The sequence below is a fragment of the Dama dama genome, chromosome 24 (assembly GCF_033118175.1).
Source record: "Dama dama isolate Ldn47 chromosome 24, ASM3311817v1, whole genome shotgun sequence".
NCBI classification, from domain to species: Eukaryota; Metazoa; Chordata; class Mammalia; order Artiodactyla; family Cervidae; genus Dama; species Dama dama.
In genome coordinates, this window is record NC_083704.1 from 10,365,781 (window position 1) to 10,380,433 (window position 14,653).

At 39.3% G+C, this 14,653-nt stretch overlaps 1 protein-coding gene across 6 annotated transcripts in view; it reads left to right on the forward strand.

The window, feature by feature from the left end:
* RBMS3 (RNA binding motif single stranded interacting protein 3) overlaps positions 1 to 14,653 on the forward strand; it is a 780,234-nt gene that overhangs the window by 609,231 nt on the left and 156,350 nt on the right. For all 6 annotated transcript variants that reach the window (XM_061127661.1, XM_061127659.1, XM_061127657.1 and 3 more), the window contains exon 7: positions 9,979 to 10,085. In XM_061127661.1, coding sequence (XP_060983644.1) covers positions 9,979 to 10,085 — 107 coding nt within the window. The remainder of the gene's footprint in view (positions 1 to 9,978; positions 10,086 to 14,653) is intronic.

The following is a 14,653-nucleotide window of genomic DNA, read 5'->3' on the forward strand; positions in this document are numbered from 1 at the left end:
GGAAAAGATTGTGTTCTTACACTTAAATCCATTAGAACTTCATTAATATAAGGAATCTAAAGAAGTTATTTTATCTATCTGTCTGTATGTACTTAATAATTTGATCAGCAGATAATGAAATGTGTTCTACTCTTAGACAATTTGTTAAGCCACTGGGGTAGATGCAGCCAGAGGTGAATCTGACCCAGCTCCTGACTCCAGTCAAATCAAATTCTCCTAATAGTGGAGAAGAACATAGACATACATTATGGAAATTTAATGAGATTTAGCTGGTCCCCTATTGATAGACATTTATAAATTATGGTATGTGATAATTATGCTGCAATACCAAGCAGCATTTCAAAAGGATGATGTGTGCTGATATAGAAAGTTCTTTGTATATAATTAAACAAATAATAAAACACACATTCTGAGCAAGAGTATCCCCTTTGGAATTAAAAAGAGCCAGACAGATGGAAGATGGATTAGTAGATAAATATTTATGCATTTTTTTCTGGAAATAATAGGAGGGGGGAGTTGAGAATAGGTCCTTTTATTTTTAAACTTTGTGTAATTTGAATTTATTAAATGTCCTTCTTTGGTTTATGTGTTTATTGATTTTTAATGTCAAAGGGATATCTGTACTGTAAGGTTATAGCTTTCTCCTTTGTGCCTCTTTTAAATAAAAAGTGCCATGTTCCATAGAGTATGGAGTAATTTATGAAGACAGCACACAGTTTGCAAAGAGCTCTACAGCGGGCAAGTACAGCACCGTGGAAGAATGAGGAGTTAGAGGTGGGGAAGACAAGGCCAGATATGACCCACCTTGGTCAGTCAGTAAGACTGTCTTATTTTTAAGGCTGTTCATCTTAGAAACTTGCACCCTGATGTCTTGCCTTCTAACTACAGGACTTTATCCTATCTGTTGTTGGGTAGGGAAGTCAGCCAGCTGTAGATGAGTCAGGTGGTGCTTTTTGGAAGCACCAGAGTTCTCTGCATTCTTGTTGTCACTCAGCACAGATGAGGTTTCAGTCATGTTCCCCACAGAAGGAGCCTAACCTTCAGCATGAATTTTGTGTCTCATCTGTTTGAAACATTAACTTCCTCTGTGATGTTATTCCCCTTGCAGGGTGTGGTTTCTAAGAATAAGCTTTTTCTATATGGAAAGAATTATAGGAGAAGTGTTACAAATAATTTTTTAAAAAATACGTTTTTGTTTGTTTCATGTGTTTAACTTTAAAAAAATTTTAATTGAAATATAGTTGATTTGTAATTGTTAATTTTTGCTGTACAACAAAGTGATTTGGTTATACATATGTATTTTTTCATATTCTTTTCCTTATGGTTTATCACAAGATACTGGATGTATTTCTCTGTGCTATACAGTAGGACCTTGTTTTTTATCTATCCTAATATAATAGTTTATGTCTGTTACTCCAAACCTCCCACTCCGTACCTTCTCCAGTACCCTCCCCCTTGGCAACCAAAAGTCTGTTAGAGTTTTTATATTTTTATTTTATTTTAGTTTTTTAATTGCTGATAATCCCCCCCCAAATTCTTATTCTTTTTCCATATTCTTTCCCATTATGGTTTATCACAGAATATTAAATACAGTTCCCTCTGTTCTACAGTAGGACCTTGTTTATCCATCCTAATATAATAGTTTATATCTTGAATCAGAGAGATGAACTTGAGATATTTACTCAGCCATAATATGATTTAGTGAAAACAGCGTCTTTCCTTTTTTTTCTTAGACAAATAACTGTTCCACTTTTGTTGTTACTCTGGAGCATTTTCTTTTTCTGTAAGACTTTCCCATAGTAGAGAATTATATTTGTAACTAAAAGTGAAAGTGTTAGTTGCTCAGTCGTGTCTCTTCGCAAGCCCATGGACTGTAGCCCACCAGGCTCCTTTGTCTATGGGATTATCCTGGCAAGAATACTTGAAGAAGGTTGCCATTTCCTTCTCCAAGGTATCTTACTGACTCAGGGATCGAACCCTGGTCTCTTGCATTGCAGCAGATTCTTCACCATCTGAGCCACCAGGAATATAAGCACTAATCCGTTACTAATAAATAAAATTGAGAAAGTACATGCAAATTACTGTTTCTCTAGTATTATTAACTTTTATTAGTTTCCACAATTTTACATTTATTTGCTCACTTTGGCCTAAATGACAGGAGTACACATGTGTCTGACATTTGTAAATATTACTCGTATAATTGGTTTATTCTGTTAAGTTCAGTTCAGTCGCTCAACTCTTCACAACCCCATGGACTGTAACACTCCAGGCTTCCCTGTCCATCACCAGCTCCCAGAAATTGCTCAAACTCATGTCCGTCAAGTCAGTGATGCCATCCAACTATCTCATTCTCTGTCGACCCCTTCTCCTCCTGCCTTCAGTCTTTCTCAGGATCAGGGTCTTTTCCAGTGAGTCAGTTCTTTGCATCAGGTGGCCAAAGTATTGTTCTGTTAAAGTAAACTATGATTAGAGGGGCAGCATAAATCATCCTAGCAGATGTCACTGGGTGCTTGATCTTCTAACCTGTGCACAGAGAACCATAGTAATCTTGTCTTAGTGAATGTCTAGTCTTTTTGCTCCATCCCCAAGTTATGGGTCAATCTCAAGAACTGTCTAAAACTCATTTCCATTTACCCCAATAGTAAGGAAGGTAGAAAATAAGTAGTTGGAGACAGTGTTTGATTAGAAATTCAGAATACATGGTTCTAGCTGTGATATTTCCATCACCTACCACAAATTAGCTGGCAATTCATCAAACTTATATTTTCCTGATTGGCAAAATAAAAAGTTGAAATGAAATACATTTTAACATCAGATGACTGATAGCGGCTATAGCACTTCCAGGATGAAAGTTTATTTAAGTTGTCCAAATAACTATATCATACTTATTATATTAATAGTATATATAAAACATAATTAAATGGTAAACAAGCTGCTAGAAGTTGTAAGGAAATGTAACCAAATAACTCACTTTGTCATCTGCAAAGGACTTTCTAACTCCAAAGTATAATTCTATGTTGTAACCTTCAGGTAATTTTTACCATATCAATTATACTCTATATTTGGGACTTATATAGCTATATGCTGTGCTTAGTCACTCAGTCATGTCCAATTCTTTGTGATTCCACGGACTGTAGCCCACCAGGCCCCTCTGTCCACAGAATTCTCCAGGCAAGAATACTGGAGTGAGTGCCATTTCCTCCTCCAGGGCATCTTCCTGACCCAGGGATCGAACCCACATCTCTTGCAGCTCCTACATTGGCAGGCGAATATTTTTACCACTGTGCTACACACATACATATATTATATTATGTTTATCATTATAAAGCACATATGGAAGAAAAGTAGCAAATTATTTGTAGACAGATCATAGGAATTCGCCCTGCAAAAATTTCCTAGATATGTCAGTAAGTATATAAGTAAGTAAGGACATGGGTGCTAGCATAGAGTTAGAACCACACTTATATCCATAGTTTGTTTGTTTGTTTTCGGCTGTGCTGCATCTTCATTGTACACTCGGGCTTCTCTAGTTGTGGTGAGAGGGCTCTGAAGTATGGGCTCAGTGGTTGCAGCTCACGGACTTAGTTGCCCCATGGCATGTGGGATCTTCCCAGACCAGGGATTGAATCTTGTCACCTGCATTGTCGGATGGATTCTTGACCACTGGGCCACCAGTGAAGTCCTTTATACCCGTAATTTGTACATCATTATTTTTCCAATATCAGTACAGGCTACTTCTGTCTGCATATGAAGGAATTAGGGACACTGGACAGGTAGAAGACAGCAGGAAGATTAAAGATGGGAGAATTGCATTAAGGGCTGAAAGTTCAAATATTGGGTTGGCCAGAATGTTCTTTTGATTTTTTTCTGTAAGATGGGAAAATGTGAACAAAGTTTTTGGCCAGCTCAATGGATTCTTGTGTCAAAAGAAAACCACACAACATAAATGTTTGGTTTAATATAAAGGTTTATTCAGGGACCTTGCTGAGGACTGTAACCTGGGAGACAACTTAATAGCTCTGAGAGAATTTTTCCAAAAAGGCAGTGGAAAAACCATCTTCTGTATCGATTTTGGGCTGGAAATATGTGCAATCAAGCATACATCTCAGTAAGAGATTACTGCACGAAATCACAAAGAACAGACTATGAATGTATATGTCACCCTGAACATCACAGGGATAGTTTGCTTCAAATAAAAACTAATTCATATCTATACCTGAAAAAAAAATGATGGTTTCTAGATTAAAATTTTATCACATTTAATCTTAGTTCTTTTTAAAAATATCTATTTATTTCTTTGGCTCTGTCACGTCTTTAGTGGTATGCAGAATCTTTAGTTGCAGCATGTGGGGTCTAGTTCCCTGACTAGCGATGGAACCCAGGCCTCCTGCATTGGGAGCACAGGGTTTTGGCCACTGGACCACCAGGGAAGTCCTTTTATATTAGTTCTTGAAATTCTTTTTTTTTTTTTTTTTAAATCTCCTCCCTGTACTCTCACTCAAAGATTTTTTTTTTCATTTATTTTTATTAGTTGGTCAAAGATTTTTTTATGCTCACCTTTCAGTAAGCTGCTTCTGTTGTCATTAACATACCCTCAATTCAGCTCTTCCCACTCATTTTTTTCCCTGAAGACTTACACTCTATCTGAGGTGGGACACTTTTAAATTTAACATTTAAAACACCAGAATTGTAATTTAGGTAATAAAGAGATATTTTTTTAAAAGCCTGACCACAAACCCAATATAAATACTAGAAGAGTTTATATAAACTCCATGCTAAAAATTAAAAATGCTCATCTTCCTTGAGGGACAGCAGGAATTCTGCTATTATTAGTCATACATATTAGCTAAAGCATATGTCCATATCTACTTATAGGGTACAATGTTAGAAACATTTTTAGAATCAAAACTGAAGATGTGTTAAGTTTTAAATAAATCAATATATAGTGTTTTGCATTAATTTTACTAAGCAAAATACTTGTTGTTGGTCTGTTTGCTTAAAATACAATAGCAAATCCTGTAAACCATTAGATTATTTTATCAGTTTATGCATCCAGTGTTTTATGTTTAATACAAAGTTTGAAAGACTTGAAATACTCCACTAAGCAAGCAAATTGTAATTACCCCTTCATAATTACCATGCAACTTTACTGCCATGCATTGTTATATTTTAAATTCCCCCCATTTATATGAGAGACCATAATGTCTTCTGGCACATTGCAATCTGTGACTTATAACTGCATCTCACTTCCACAAAGGCCTTTTCTCCATTTAGCCTCTATTTTAACTACTGTTAAAAGAGACTAAACAAAATTAATTGGCATCATAATACTGCAATAAGGAAATTGTAGATAATATATTTCTCAGCTACTGAAATCATTTCATTATGCAGAGCATTCATGCTTGCCCTCTGAGATCTATTCCTCCTTCGTTAAGGAGTCAGTCATCATCACATCAGTGCTTCTCAAACTTCAGTGTATCCAGAAATCACCTTGGGATCTGGTGCAAATACAGATTTTAATTCAGTGTATGTGGGAAAGGGCCCCTGGCTCTGAATCTCTAACAGGCTCCCATGTGCTGATACCATTACTGCTGGTCCTTGACCAACACTTTGAAGAGCAGCACCGTCAAACATCTTGTAAATCTATGTGCAGTGATGCTGTTAACAACTTTCTCTCACACACACAAGTACACACACAAACTTCACTCAGACCTCTACTCATCTCTTCCCACCTTCAAGCCTGGGAATTGTTCCTGTTAGAAGACTTAACACAGACAGAAACTGTTACCAAACTCAGTTTTGGCTGTTGTTGCTATAAAGCCAATACTTGAGAGGCAAGTGTTGGCATGAAAGGTAAGGTTGGGTTATTCAGCAAGCCGGCACCTGGGGAGAAGACAGCCTCATGTCCAAGAACCAGCCCCTGAGATTCTGCTCAACCATGAATTTTTTTTTTTTTTTTTTAACATTTATTCAGTTATCTGTTTGGCTGCACCAGGTCTTAGTTGTGGCGTGCAGGCTCTTGCATTGTAGCATGCAAACTCTTGGCTGCAGCACGTGGGATCTAGATCCTGACCAGGGGCTGAACCTGGGCCCCCTCCATTAGGAGTTTGGAATCTTAGCCATTGGACCACTAGGGAAGTCCCATGAAAAATTTTAAAGAAATTAAAAGTTAATCACCAGCCCAGGTAGGATGCATGAGACAAGTGCTCGGGCCTGGTGCACTGGGAAGACCCAGAGGAATCGAGTGGAGAGGGAGGTGGGAGCTGATTCATATCAATGTATGACAAAACCCACTGAAAAAATAAATTAATTAATTAATTTTAAAAAATAAAATAAAAAAAAAAGTTAATCTCTGTTAATCATTTGGGGAAGGGGTCAAAGCCTTTGTTATCTTCCACTGTGCACAGGCAGTTTTCTGATTGGTTGGTGATGAGATAATAGGGTGGTATCCAGGAATTTTGTGCCCAGTCTGAAGTTACCATCCTCCACCTGCATGGGGTCCTTAGTTCCTATAGAAGAACTGGAGATATGTTATCATCTATATTGCTTAAGGTGGAACTAGGACCCTGCCCCAGGGTGGGTGTTCTGCTGTTTCTTGGCTGTTCCTCCCTTCTCTGATGAGCAACTGTTTGGACCTGTCCTTTGGATCTCAGGGAAGGTCAAGGAGATGGAATGAAGCCTATGTCCTACAAACAAGAAATAGGGGACAGGAAAAGGATTTGTACCCAGTAGGACCCCACCGGGTCCCACTCAGTTTCAAAATGTCATTCAACCTGTGAAAAAATTTGCCAAGTAAAGAATATGACATTTGAACTACATTTTGAAGGTTGCTTCATAATTTGCCAGACAAGTAGAGGGGCCAAGGTCGGGGGAGTCAGGAAAGGAAATTTCAGGCAGGAGAAAAAAAGCATTCATAGGTGAGGCATCTGTAAACCCCTGGGGGAGGGGAGGAGACTGATAGAAGGTAAGATTAAGGACACAGATTCTTATCTTCTAGTTGAGGAGTTTGGATATTTATATTACAGGTGTTTAGAAATCACATGAGGACTAGAAGATTATATAAATCTGATTAATATAATTTACTGATGTTTTCTCTTCCACTGTCAATAAAATGGTCCCTTGGGAAACTAACAGAATGACATGCCTGCAATTCAAAGATAATATTATGGATATTCCATCTTATTTTAATGACACTTTTGAACATTTGTTTCTGGGGTTTTATTTGTTTAATTCATTTAGTAAATCATTGTGGCCCTATCTTCTTTTCCATGAAAATCTGCTTCAAATTACTGAAATGACAGCAGATGTTTCAGCTTAGCAATGTCAATAAATACAAGTAGGTCATTGTCAGCTTCCATAGCCTAACACTCTATGCAGATCCTCGAATATCGGGTTGGCTAAGACTTGAAGGGAAATAGATGGGGAAACAGTGGAAACAGTGTCAGACTTTATTCTGGGGGCTCCAAAATCACTGCAGATGGTGCAGTGATGGTGCAGATCACTGCAGCCATGAAATTAAAAGACACTCCTTGGAAGGAAAGTTATGACCAACCTAGATAGCATATTAAAAAGCAGAGACATTACTTTGTCAACAAAGGTCCATCTAGTCAAGGCTATGGTTTTACCAGTGGTCATGTATGGATATGAGAGTTGGACTGAGGAGAAGGCTGAGTGCCAAAGAATTGATGCTTTTGAACTGTGGTGTTGGAGAAGACTCTTGAGAGTCCCTTGGACTGCAAGGAGATCCAACCAGTCCATCCTAAAGGAGATTAGTCCTGGGTGTTCATTGGAAGGACTGATGCTGAGGCTGAAACTCCAATAACTTTGGCCACCTGATGCGAAAAGTTGACTCATTGGAAAAGACCCTGATGCTGGGAGGGATTGGGGGCAGGAGGAGAAGGGGACGACAGAGGATGAGATGGCTGGATGGCATCACCGACTCCATGGACATGAGTTTGAGTAACTCCGGAAGTTGATGATGGACAGGGAGGCCTGGCGTGCTGCGATTCATGGGGTCGCAAAGAGTCAGACATGACTGAGCGACTGAACTGAACTGAAGACTTGAAGACTCTAAGATACTGTAAAACATCATTTGCAAAGATATCTCTGTTAGGGCTTCCCTTGTAGCTCAGTTGGTAAAGAATCTGCCTGCAATGCAGGAGACCTGGGTTCAATTCCTGGGTTGGGAAGATTCCCTGGAGAAGGAAATGGCAACCCACCCCATTGTTCTTGCCTGGTGAATCCCATGGATAGAGGAACCTGGCGGGCTACAGTCCATGAGGTCGCAAGAGTCGGACACGACTTTGCGACTAAACCACCACAACCTCTGTTGAAAGCTAAGAAAGTTTCACTCTGTGAGCTTTTAAACTTCCCTTAGTGTTAAAATATTTTTTTGAAAGTTCTCTTTTCAACAATGGCAAACTTAAAGATAGGTTGAAAATCCAGAATCTTCTAGTCTGTCTATCTTTGGTCCTTGTCTAGCTAGATTATTGTTGTGTGTATGTTAATCACTCAGTGACATCTGACTCTTTGCGACCCCATGGACTGTAGCCCAGCAGACTCCTCTGTCCATGGGATTCTCCAGGCAAGAACACTGGAGTGGGTTGCCATTTGCTTCTCTAGGGGACCTTCTCCAGCCAGGAATCAAACCTGGGTCTCCTGCATTGCAAGTGAATTCTTTACCACTGTGCCACATATACTTCCAGGTTATTGTTATCTGGTAGTATATGTTTCAAGGATGCATCTGAAAACTTTTTTATGCTAGTGAGTAAAAGAAATCTTAAGGTTAATTGCATATTCAGGTTTTTCTTTTCCTGTAGTGCTGCTCCCCCATACCTTACCTTCCAAAGTTTCACCAATAAAAGGGACTTTTAAATGTATATATACATACATACATACATACACACACACACACACACACACATATGTATATATATATATGAGCCTCCCTGGTAGATCAGTGGTAAAGAATCTACCTGCCAATGCAGGAGACGCAGGTTCAATCCCAGGTCGGGACGATCCCCTGGAGAAGGAAACAGTCATCCACCCCAGTATTCTGACCTGGGAAGTCCCATGGTCAGAGGATCCTGGCAGGCTCTGGTCCATGGGGTCGCAAAAGAGGCAGACATGACTTAGTGACTAAGCAACAACATACACATATATAGTAGGAAAGGAAAATAATTTTCCCTCTACCCCTTTGAGATCTTGACTGAGACAACCCCTGTACTAAAAGGTAACTTAACAAGAGAAAAACAAATAGACGTTTAATAATATGGATGTTTCCGATATACATGGCAGATACTCAAAAACTGAGTATATCAGTCAGCAGTGCTGCATGGTAAAGGGCAAGGATACAGAGAAGAGCAAAGAATTAGTACAACATGTGGGAGATCACAGACTGGGCAGCATCCCAGCCAGCAGAGAGATAGGAGCTCCCAGGAGCTGTACAAAATGAAAAATGGAAGGCATTCTAGCAAAAGTGGATTGGTTCTGGCCAAGTCACTTTCTTTAAAGGGAAGGCAGGAGTCTACCAGGCAGGTGACCTCTTGAGTGTTGACCAAGTCATTTCAGATTCCACTTCTCAGAGAGGCTGAAACTGTACTTAAGTCTGTTCAGTGACAAGGGGTTTAGCATAAGTGACTCCATTTCGGGCTTGTTGTCTTGTTTTTAACACCATCATGATCAGAAGGGGTTGGTTCTTGTCTTCTTACTCTACCTCTAAGGCAAGTGCACATTCTGCTTAAACTGGTTATTTTTTCAACCATATTTGTTATATGCTTTGATGGTCTGCCAGTACTTTTTTGAAGCCCAGTTAGTTAGAACAGCCGCCAACCAAGTTGAAACTAAAAGGGGGCCAAGTATCTCTCCAGAAGCAAAAAGACTTCAAAAGATATGCATTACAAAGCACTACTGGGACTCACATAATCACTGATTTTGAAGGGGATTTGCTAATGTAAAATTGGTTTCTTGTCTTCCCAGCCCCTACTGAGCCTTTACTGTGCAAATTCGCTGATGGAGGACAAAAGAAGCGACAGAATCAAAGTAAATACACCCAGAATGGAAGGCCTTGGCCCAGGGAAGGAGAGGTGAGTCCTGACTGACCTGTGCTCAGAAATGTGGCCACAGACATCCCTCAGAAGGCTGGCAAGACAGACATACGGGGCCATGAGGAAACCATGTCCGATAGAAAACCAGATGGCTTCAAAGGGGGCAAATGAGCAGACCTATATCGATTTTATCAGAATATGATTAGTTGAGAAGGAGAATAGGACTTCCAGACTGACCCTAGTTCTGCACTGTCGTTAAATCCTCTTTCAGCAAATGTGAAACCAATAGATATCAGTAGTTCCTGAAAGACTGCCACAAAGAATTGCTCCATAATTGTGTTGTAGTTATAAAATAAGGGTATGATTACTTAAGAAAATACTTTCAGTGATATCAACAGTGAGAGTTACATGTTTGTGTTTGAAAGAAAACAAAGTTAGATTTATTTCATTCTGCCATTATGATGGTCTAGTTTTATTTTTATGTGTACTTGGAGCATGCCCAAATGCTCATACATGTGTTGATCTGTTTTTTATATGTATGCATCAACATAAAATGTGGCATTTTCTGACGGTCAAGGAGAAAGAAAAGCTGGTACACACAGGGTTCTACTTTTCACAACAAGGAGAAAAGCATTTGATAGTTAATTACCCATCTAGTCTCCTAACACAAAACAGGAGAAAAGCAAGCTTATGGCTTCAATGCCACTTGGGGATGATTCCCTTTGGTTATTTTTGTTATAGGAAGACAAGGAAAATGTGTCTGGGCTTCTAAGAGGTCTTTTTATTCCTTGTGAAATAGAATGGAGTTGTTTGAATGCCTTGAATAAATGCCATTTTATACCAAGCCCATCATTTCAACAGAAGAGCTTTATTTAGTATTTCTATTCAAAGCATCTACTTCATCCATTTAAGCGGCATCCTACTTGGCGCAGCATTTTGCACTTTCAACACTGAGATTACAGTTGTAAGGAAAGAAAAGAGGCCGAGTTTTTTTACTCAGCAAAACCTTTAGCCACTTTTCAGTTTCTAAGACCGTATTTTTGAGTATTTCCATGTAGATCTCAAAACCCCTCGTAAAGTAGATAGCTATGTTCAAATACTATGTAATCTGTAATTCATTACCTTAAAAAGAGAATTGCCATGGAGCACTTGAAGCTAAAAACAGGGGGGGTTCAGTATTTTAGTTTTAGAAAGACAGTCTGTGCTGTGTCAGTACAGAAGAGGCAGGGTGTGACCAAAGTGGGCAGTTTGTGACCAGCGGGGAGCCCCGCTGCTCCCAGAAGACAGCTGATCTATGACAGCATTTTTCCACATTGCTCCCATGGCAATCATCCATCCGTGGTCCAGAAGGACTCATTTGATCTTTCAAAATTTACTTGAGTCAAATGCTTGCTGATTAGAGATTTCTGGATCACAGACCATAACCCCAAAGCCTCAGTTTTTAACTCGATAACTTAGCCCTCATGACTGGAATTACAGTTCCTGTATTATTGCGTTCACTGAATAGATGCCAGTTGTGGCAGGACCCCTCACTTGAGTCTACACATCTTAGAAACCAAACCAATAAACGTAAAAGAAATATAAACTTAGAGAACCCTCTCTGCTACTCTGTACAGAATCCAGGGCTCTGAGTTTAGACATGACAAAGACCACATGTGCTGTTATTGCCAAAGAAGCATTGTGGGGTCAAGTTTAGGATCCAGAGCACTTGCAATTTAAATGTAAGTTTTAAAGGTATATTCCTAATATTCATTTTCTAAAGTTGTTTTTTAAGAGCTACAGGTTTTCTCGTTGAATGTGAGAATCAAGGGACCATCATAAATATATCTGTGATGAATAGAAGCTTATTCCAAGTACATAGAGACATTCAGAGACAAGAAATCAGAAAAAAAAAAAAAATGGCATGAACTAAAAGCATGCTTACCAGATATCTTGGTTTTGAGATAAGTGTTTTAATTTTTACACCATGACTATGGTCTTAGAAGTAGATACACCAAAAATATTGGATTACTTTGCCCATTATTATGTTAATATGTATTTTTTCTTGTATTTCCCCTTTGCATTGTACTTGCTAGAGTAAAATACATGTGTATGTAAGTCTGGTGTGTAAGGTATGACATTGTACAAGTTAATCCTATGTAAGCAAATTTAATCATTTCTTAGAAGGCCATCCATTCTAATTATTGTATTTCATTGTTTCCAAGACACACATATTATTTGTTGTTTTTTTCCATATTTTAAAAGTGCTGAAAGCTCTTATTATAGTGTTACAAAACAGTTTGCATTTGCTCCTGTTTGTTAGTCACCTGGGGGCACTACCTGCATTCTCTGCTTTAGGTTTTTGACCACATAGATTGTATCTGTTGAAACTCTAACCAAAGCAAGGATGTGGGTCAGATTCTTGGGGGAGACTTTTTTTATTTGCTCCCTTCCCTCATCCAGATTGAGTTCCCTTGAAGTCCATTTCCGGTGGGCAGTTTTGTTTCTCGTTTGTCTCGTAGCCCTTGTGGTCTCCAGCTTTATAAGGAGATCATTGTGGGTGTTTGTTTCTGCTTGTTTGTGTTATTGTGTAAAATAATGGTTGCCTTAGAATCCACCTGCAAAGAGAGAGAACCCAGGGGGACCTGGGTTCAATCCCTGGGTTCGGAAGACCCCCTGGAAAAGGGAATGGATACCCACTCCAGTATTCTTGCCTGGAGAATTCCGTGGACAGAGGAGCAGAGTCAGACACAACTGAACAACTAACATTAACCCTAGATAAAATTAAAAAATTATAATGTAGGTTCTGATGCTTCAGACCCTGAGATTATAGTGCACATTGAGGCTACTGTTTACTTGTCCTATCTCTAAAGCCAGGTAAAAAAGTGACAGTGTGAGAAGGATTTCTGAGCCAATGCTTCAAACACAAAACCAGTGGATTGCAAGCAACTTCAAAGTACCTTAAACATGACAATTGATAGGCTAATTAAACTTTTCATTTATGATGTAAAGCTGTTTTATTCTGGGTGGCATTTTGATACAGTTCTTTTAGCATAGTTTGATGAAATGCTAATATTGAACCCATCATGCACATGAGTTAATGTAAATTAGCCAGGTCTTGAAACATAGGTACATGCAGGTGGACCTATTTTTGCATAAGTGAAAAACACTGAAATATTTGAAAGTTATTAATTAACCTCTCAAGTGACACCCAAAGCTGGGACTGTGAGCCTTGTCTTTCCAAGGGCTCAAGCAGTCTTACCATTTTCTAAAAATGATTTCCTTTCATTTTTTTGTGGCTGCACTGGGTCTTTGTTGCTGCACACGGCTTTCTCTAGTTGCAGTGCTTGGGCTTCTTGTGGTGGCTGCTATTGTTGCGAGCACAGGCTCTAGAGGGTGGGCTCAGGAGTTGTGGCATGCAGTCTTAGTTGGCTTGCAGCATGTGGGATCTTCCTGGACCAAGGATTGAACCCCTGTCCCCTCCATTGGCAGGCAGACTCTTAACTACTAGACTGAAAGGACCACCATAACAAATAGGTGATCCGTGATCTTGGATATGATTACTGTGATAGTTTTGGGGCACCATGAACTGTGCCCACATAAGACAGTGAATTTAATCCACAAATGTGTGTGTTCAGGCTTCTCCACTGACCAGCCACTCCCCTGTCCCTCCCCTCTCCTCGGGCCTCCCTGTTCCCTTAGACACAGCAACACTGAAATTAGGCCAGTTAATGGCCTCTAAGTATTCAAGCATCCCATGTCCCTCACTTTAAATCAAAAGCTAGAAAAAAAATTAAGCTTAATGAGGAAGGCATATTTAAAGCCCAGATAGATGGAAAGTTAGACCTCTTGTGCCAAACAGTTAGCCAAGTAGTGACCACAAAGGAAAAATTCTTGAAGAAAATTATAGCGCTACTTCAGTGAACACATGAATGATAGAAAAGCAAACAGTCTTATTACTCACATGCAGAAAGTTTTAGTGGTCTGGATAGAAGATCAAGCCAGACACAACATTCCCTTAGGCCAATACCTAATCCAGAGCCAAGCCCTAACTCTCCTGAATTCTAGGAAAACTGAGAGAGGCGAGGAAGCTGCAGAAGAAAAGTCTGAAGTAGGCAGAGATTGGCTCATGATGCTAGTTTAAAAAAAGAAGAAGCAGCACCTGTCTCTTGCTAAGAATAATCCATGAATATTGCTACAGTAAACAACAGATTTTCAGTGTAGACGCAGCAGTTGCTATTGGAAGAGGCTGCCATCTAGGACTTTTCATAGCTGGAGAAGAGAAGTCAGTTCCTGGCTTCAAAGGACAGGCTGACTCTCTTATTAGGGGCTAACACAGCTGGTAACGTGGAATCGAAGCCAAAGTATCCAAGACTGGATACTACAGACATGATGGAAGCATACAGATAGATTCCCTACCCTCTGGGACCCTAAAACGGCAAAGTAGGAGATTCAAAGTAGAATTGAATATCATTCAGTGTTTCAGAAATAAAATCACTCTCTGTAACTGGCTTCAGACTTATAAACAGGTTAAGAAAACCAAAGCCAAATAACAACAAAAACAAACAAAAATAACAAAAACAGTAGTCAGTAGAATATCAACTCACATTTGTCTTGTTACTAACCAT